The 7,500-nt window shown below is 33.0% G+C and overlaps 1 protein-coding gene across 1 annotated transcript in view; it reads right to left on the bottom strand.

The window, feature by feature from the left end:
* The window catches only part of LOC148945157 (nuclear pore complex protein Nup98-Nup96-like), an 82,773-nt gene that overhangs the window by 26,765 nt on the left and 48,508 nt on the right, over positions 1 to 7,500 (bottom strand). The window contains exons 2-3 of the mRNA XM_089098961.1: positions 2,263 to 2,512; positions 906 to 1,098 (exon numbers count right to left, since the gene is read on the bottom strand). Coding sequence (XP_088955087.1) covers positions 906 to 1,098; positions 2,263 to 2,512 — 443 coding nt within the window. The remainder of the gene's footprint in view (positions 1 to 905; positions 1,099 to 2,262; positions 2,513 to 7,500) is intronic.

Raw genomic sequence — 7,500 nt, 5'->3', positions numbered from 1 at the left:
CGTAATTGATAACAAAAACTACGTTTCCCGACTACTTCTACGAGTAAGAAAACAAAATATAACGTATTTTGAGAAAAAACTAACAGAATTTCAAAATATCTCGATAAACAAATAATAAAACATAAAAAGATTGAACCACTTGATAAAGCTTGTTTTAGGGGATGGTTTGTAACGTAGCTTGTTTATAACGTTTTGTATAGCTTCACAACATTTTATAACCTTTCATATAACACGCTCAACTTTATCCAAAGCTGAACTGAAATTCAGCACACACATGCAAACGATTCTTTCCAATTACAAAAAATGATACACATATCAAATACAAATCATACAATAGTTTTCAAATCATACGACATGACAGTTGCCCTGACCGTCACCTGGACAAACCAACTTCCTCAATTTTGTTACTGCACTATTTGGACTGCAAAACCCTACAAAAGATTCACCAAAAAACTTGACTTGGAATGATGACTGTGTAATTTGAGGGCAGAAGGAAATCTTTCTAAGTTTTAATATGTAAACAATTTATTGACGCTTGGCTTTGTATCTAATATAAGGAAGACATGACATGAGAATATTTACTTTGGAATAAACCTATGGTCACTTCTTTTCTTTTTAAGTGAAAAAATTGTCTTTGAATAATTAACATGTTTTAGAATGCCAATTTAACCACTTTCTTACTCGAAGTTGCTTAAACACATTTGTCAGTATAAAAAAAAATTAACGAAGTACATAAAAAAAATCGAGAGTTTTTAACGCAATTTCTAAAGCTAAATCAACAATTTACCTTCTTTCTAGCTAACTTGCTTGTTTGACGAATTTAATCAAATCGGCAAGTACTGCCACTCAAATAATCCTCCAAATCTGAGACGTCAAGACTGAAAAACAGTAGAAGGACAACTTACCCGTGTCAACTCTAACATTCCTTGATAAAATACTCTTAACATCAGCATCCCTTTGAAAATCATCTTTTAAGTGCATCACAACAAAAACAGCCCAAGTCCAAAGGCCCAAAGCTTCCAACTGAGCGGCAAAACTAGTGATAACCGTCACTTCTGCGAATTCCGTAAAATGGGAATACCCCAATGAAAGAAGAACCTACAAAAAGTAAGTTTACAAACGGTGCTTGGGTATTTTTTCAGGAATGTGGAAGGTTTTTTTCCTCCTTCAATTTTATGGTCCCTGTGAAATCAGCGATTTTACGATACGCCTACAAAGATGACATGCACTAAAAGGACAAAACAATTATGTCACCGGATTAGTTAGTTTCATGTTTTTTCATTCACCAAATCAGAATTGACTTACTGACTTAATGCTCCTGCCGCATGATATGTGGCATATGTGGTCAGTCAAAGATAAATACATAGCTAGATACTCTACTAACGGAGTGGATATGCCACCACAAACAAAAAGTTATACAGCGCTTGTTTATGTATATATCACCCTTATTACCAGCTAAAAAAAAGCAACTAGAAACTCAAATAAGGATTTACATCCTGAGTGTTTACTTCCTAAAAAAAAAAACAAAGATATTAAAAAAAGATAAAAAAAAAAAAAAAAAATCAGACTTCAGTCAGGTTCAAATTAATGAATTTTTTGGTCATTTTAATTCTAAGTGTTAAATGTTGTTCTTCATACGCAAAGGAATTGCCATTTAATTTATCTTCCAAGAAATTTTGGCATATGAAACCTTGCAAAATTTTTCTTTTAAGAGAAGCACTATAGTCGCTCTTAGATTTTCCCCCTTCTTTATTGCACTGCAAAGTCACTTTGCGTAAATGTATACTATGGACAAAACAAAAACAAAACAAAACAAAAAGCAAGAACAAAACAAAAACAAATATTTTCTAGGAGTTTGTAAATTATGGTTAAATGATTTCAATCTGGTTAAAAATTAATTTTTTTTTTCAATAATTCCATTCTTTTTCTTCTGTATTTTAAGGAGTAAATGCTTTACTTCTACTCAAATGCATTAGAAGCCATTTACTTCATCTTCCTAGGAATTTTGGCATTTCCAGTCTTGTAATTTTTTCTTTTATCAATAGCATTTCAGTCACTTTTAGATTTGTTTTCCTCTCTATATCGCACAGCGGAGTCATTTTCCGTGAACATATACTATGAACGAACTAACATAACGACCAAGTCAAAATTAATCGTATTAAATCTATGATCAAAAAAGGCATATAGGTAAATTTTTATCTTTTGAACAATATTATGGTCGTACACAAAAAATATGACATCATCCAAAGAATAAATTCTTACTTGAAGAAGAAAGCAGCTTAAAGTGTGTTCAATAGGGTCAGCTGTAGAGCTTGCAGGATTCAGAAGAGGTTCCAGTGGGCTCATTCTGTCACAGTAAAGTTTCAATAGCCTATAGCAGACATCTTTAATACTGTCGCTATTAACATCTTCAGCATATGTAGGAAGAGGTTTAGCTGCATAGCCTTCCTCGAAACCAGCGTCAAATTCCTTTACTGCGTCAACAATGCTTCCTGTCAGCGGGGTAACGTACCTGAAACAAACAAAAATATACAGGATAGGGTATTTACGAGTATGTTCCCAGTGGAAATTGCAATTTAAGTGGAGGCAGTAGGTTTTGAATTGAATTGATTTTGAATTGAAAATCAAATATTTTGCAGTAGGGCATCAAGACATGGCTAATTATAGAAAAAACACAAGACAGATAGTCCGAGTAGTTGAGAGGCGAAAATGTTTAAATGGCACGAGTAAATGGTGGGAGTAAGTATGACTCTCTTATTGGACAAATACTTGTGTATTAGTTTTTGTAAATTGCAACTTACTTCTCATACGAATCAGCTGCCAACCTGGGACGTTTTATTAACTAACGCCTAAATACATTTTATAAAGATTATTGAAATATGAGTAAGTTTAATGCGAATTGAGCAAAATATCAAAAATATGAGTGTTAATGCCTTAATACTGATTAGCCTTAATACTCATTAGTTCTCATAAATTTGATCATTTGCCTCCATTTTTCCTAATTTGATGATGATTGTACAGAAATTAATATACTAAAGATGCTAGTCAACTGTATTTACAAAAATATAATAAAAATCTAATACGAGGTTAATTTTCGATCATTCCAGTTGCTAGTTCACTCTCATCTGGAATGAAAAATTTAATCTTTCATTAACTGTTATTTACTTTTTGTCGAACCTGGAATGTACCCTAGATTGCTTGTGAATATTTAAACTACAGGGTCATCCATCATGGCATATACAAGCACACGGTACTTACCTCGTTAATGAGACAGAAGCTGACGATGCGAAGAGGTTTATTTCGATACGAATTCACAAACGTAAATATTAACGTAATAGATGTATTTTCTAAACATATTTAACAGTGATAAAACATTTACTTAATGCGGAACAGATTTTGTTTTCTTCAGATTTTGTTCTTTCGTTCTAAGCTTTTCTTAGAAGAGCTTGATTGCGTCATATTCAAAGTTCTATAGATATAAAGATAGATACAAAATACAATACAGTTCCCTGGACCTATATTTTATATACTAATAATTTACTTTTAATTGGTAATACTTGAAAGTGAGTCTTATTTGGAATTCCTAAGTCTAGCACTATATCTCAATACGCTTTTGTAAACAGCGTTTGTTTGAAAACAATCTAGCACTATCGATATTTTTCCTGTTCAACTTTATATTTTGTTTAATGTTCTCGTTGAATAGCTCTTGTTTTTTTTTTTTTTTGTTGGATAGGAAAGACTTTTCTTCAAAAATTTTGTAAAGATGGGACAACTGAAAGGTGTTATTCAGATGATTCCAGTCTAGCATTATCTTTTAGTACACTTCTTAAAATAATTTTTAATTACATTTTTGAAATTCTTTCCATTTCAAGTTTTCTTTTTGTTTAGTTGGGTTTTATTTATAACCCTATAGGTACAACAAAATTACTATTTACATCTTTATTTTCTTTTGCTTTTTATTAGCTCTGAATCTAGGAATCAAATCTTTAAATTGCTTCATTCAAGTTAATTTAAAAATGTTTCTCAGACCCTTTCGGCAATCAAAAAGCGGTAGTTTTTCTATACAAAGAAATGCAGTTAATTTGTTTCAGCTTTTGCAAGTAACAAATTCCCAAGGGTGAGAATATATCCAATTACTTTGCTAAGAGACGCCACGATGAAAATACGCTAAGAGGCGAAACAGTTACAGGTGGACTAAAAGAATTCCAAGGAAACAGAAAGGTATATTAGTTCCTAAATGGCTTCAAAAGAAGGATATATTAAGAGATGTTTTCGATTATTTCATATTTTGAGGTTAACTCCAGTATGTGTTTGGCTTTTCGCTTTATTTATTTTTTTTTTTTTTTTTATTTATACCGGTGAATAGCCTTGAAATAGAATTTTGTTATTATATATATATATATATATATATATATATATATATATATATATATATATATATATATATATATATATATATATATATATATATATATATATATATATATATATATATATATATATATATATATATATATATATATATATATATATATATATATATATATATATATATATATATATATATATATATATATTATATATATTATATATATATATATTTTCCATTATTACTTGTACCTATAATCAACAAGGGGGAAGACAAGTAGGGTGAGATCTCGGGGGTCCAGTACGCATTATACACAAGAAATCGTTGCACAGAAATCTACTTTATGAGTTGCTGTAGAGAAATTAAGCTTGGCTTTCGTCCTCTGTAACTGCATGAGTTTGAAAGCTTTATTGTACTTCTACTTGCTACGGTTTCATATGCGGGCGCCTCACCCGACATCTAGAAGATTCCGTATGGTTGACTCTCAGTTGTCGCGATCTTGTGCCAGCTCTTCAGCAAACCGGCACCAGCAGCTCTCCCACTTTCTGCCAGACTTTCGAAATTTACCAATGAAGTTGTGGTCATTTTAGACAGTTGCCCACTAATTCTTCAATTGACCGCCAGGTCGTTTGTACCAATCGGGCAAAGGAGCAGCTAGAAGCAATTGTTTGATGATGTGGTCATTGGGTTTTCTCAGGGCATGGCCAAGCCGAAGTAGTCTTCTCTGTTTGACAATCGTGGCAGTGGGCTCGATGTTACAGTAGCGGTGGCGTAAATCAATATTTGAGATTCTGTCGGGGTATTGAATCACAGTATTTTACGTAGACAGTGGTGGTCAAAACTATCATGTGGTGGGGGTAAAGCGCCTTCAGTGACCAAGTCTAAACTGTATAGAGGAGAATATATCTAACAGCCACTTTATAGGCAAAAAGCTTTATTGACACGTCACTTATTAATGAGTATCGTTTCCATGTAGTCTTGGAAGTCCCGAGGAATGTTGCAAGGTGTATGTTATAGGCTAAAACACTATAATTTAGAGGATTCATTCATCAATAGGTACATTATGGGATTTCAACAAACACCTTTCATTTCTCTTTTTTTTCATGATCCCGTTCTTTTGATTTATCATAAAAACAATGAAGCCTTTTAAGAGAATAACAACAGCTAAAAATGTAATTTCTAAAGAGCATTAAGAAGTTATTATTGTTCCTTTTTTCATTAAAACAAAAACAAAATATCCGCATATTGCGATGAATTTTTAACAAGTACATACCTGTATTGACTTTTATAAGACAAAGTAATCTTTAAAATGGAATTGCTAATAATTTAGGGCATCATTAGGGTAAATTAGGGCATTAACTCCTATTAAATGAATTTTTAACCTGAATATGATTATTTAAGGCATCATTAGGGCGTGATTAGGGTAATTATGCACTCCAGAAGGTACAGTTTATAACTTCTAATTGTTTTCCAATAATAATTAATGACCTATAAAAACCATTGGCTTTTGTCAAGCTTCGTCAGAAATTTTCAGGGTAGGGGGCAGGAGGAAACAAAAGACAATTACTTCAATAAGGCCAAGCACCTTATTTTATAGGTTAACCAAGTGTGTTTTCCTCTTTTGTCAATTTCTTTTCCTCAGTTTTTCCAGTAACACAACTGAGCTGTATAGTCCCCTTACCCCACATCCTACAGCTAAACCGCATAATTTATTAGAACGACGCTCTAACTGACTGAGCTAACAAGCCTTTTTACTCTACAATATAGTGCTAAAAAAATTAATTTAATAGAACTCCATTGGCTGAAACATATCGTGTTTTAGGGGGGGAGGGGGGCAAATAATTACACTTGCTATATTAAGCAAGCAGCATACCTAGGTTTGGCAAAAACAATAAAATAACAGAAATCAGAAATTTAAATAATCACATTATCCAATACTAAGTACCAATCTCAGATGTATTAATCTAATCAATTTCGGGGTATACCCACAAAACTCGATCGATCTCAAAGGTCCATTGCCTCCACACCACAAAAACGACTATGCTTATTTTACGGCTGAACGGCCATTTATGGGTTCAAGATCCCTACCCTTACCATATATCTTGCTAGTACTCTGACCTATCTTTTCCTTACTTTATCCTCTAACTTGACATTTCAATTGTAAAATATCCCAAGCCGGTGCCTTATCCTGGTTGGACATTCTTCCAGTAGATGTCTTCTTGTTGTCATATCAAATTTGCCATCTCAAATTTCGGGTCAATTGGAGACTAAATCCTCCTTATTCTCGGCAGATGTTTTCCAAAATTCCTAATTCCTATTACGCTTCTGTGTTCATTTTATATAAGACCTTTTCAATCGCAAGATGTGTTTGGTCAGGGTGGGATTTAATTCTTGGGGAGTAATTCTTTCGTTTCATTACATCCAACCTCCCTATGCCAATTTGGATCCACCCTTCCAATACTCCAATTTCTCATCACCGCGTTCCTGCAGCTCTGAGAAACTGGAATAAAGGGTTCTACTCAGTCAATAAAGGGTTCAGTCATGATTCATTGCTCAACCGGTTAAGACCGTATTGCTCGCTATCGCCCACTCTATGAATCACGTAATGAAATGAATGACGATGGATTATTGCTAAATTATCTGCATGCTGTGATATAATGAAAACTTTGCACAATCTGATAAAAGACAATCTGAAAATACAAGCCTTTCCCTAAATAAAACTCAACAATGGAAATCATTAGCTATTATTCCTCCAAAGTGATTTAAGGCTCAAATTATTCGTGATATAAGATTAAAGCAATACTGGTGGATTCTTCTTTTGCCAGTAAGTCAATTTTAGCTATTACTAAGTTAAGATGGGCAAGAAAAAAAAAATAAAAGGAGTCGTCCAGATATTGATTCTAGCGAGGATATTGCTACAAGTATGTATGTATGTATGCATGTATGTCCGGATATTCGGAAGCCAGTGACAACTCAGGTTTCGTTAATGACCCTATCAGAGGACTTTGCAAAGATGATGGACATTATGCGTGAAACTCGTAGCTCAGTCCAAGCAATTGAACAGCGATTTATTATAGTAGAAAATAGAATAAAAGCAATTGAATCAGAGCAAATAGCCTTAAGGTCTGAAT

The sequence above is a fragment of the Artemia sp. Qi Xiang Cuo genome, chromosome 13 (genome assembly GCF_049724085.1).
Source record: "Artemia sp. Qi Xiang Cuo chromosome 13, ASM4972408v1, whole genome shotgun sequence".
NCBI classification, from domain to species: domain Eukaryota; kingdom Metazoa; phylum Arthropoda; class Branchiopoda; order Anostraca; family Artemiidae; genus Artemia; species Artemia sp. Qi Xiang Cuo.
This window is presented reverse-complemented; position numbering and strand designations above follow the sequence as displayed.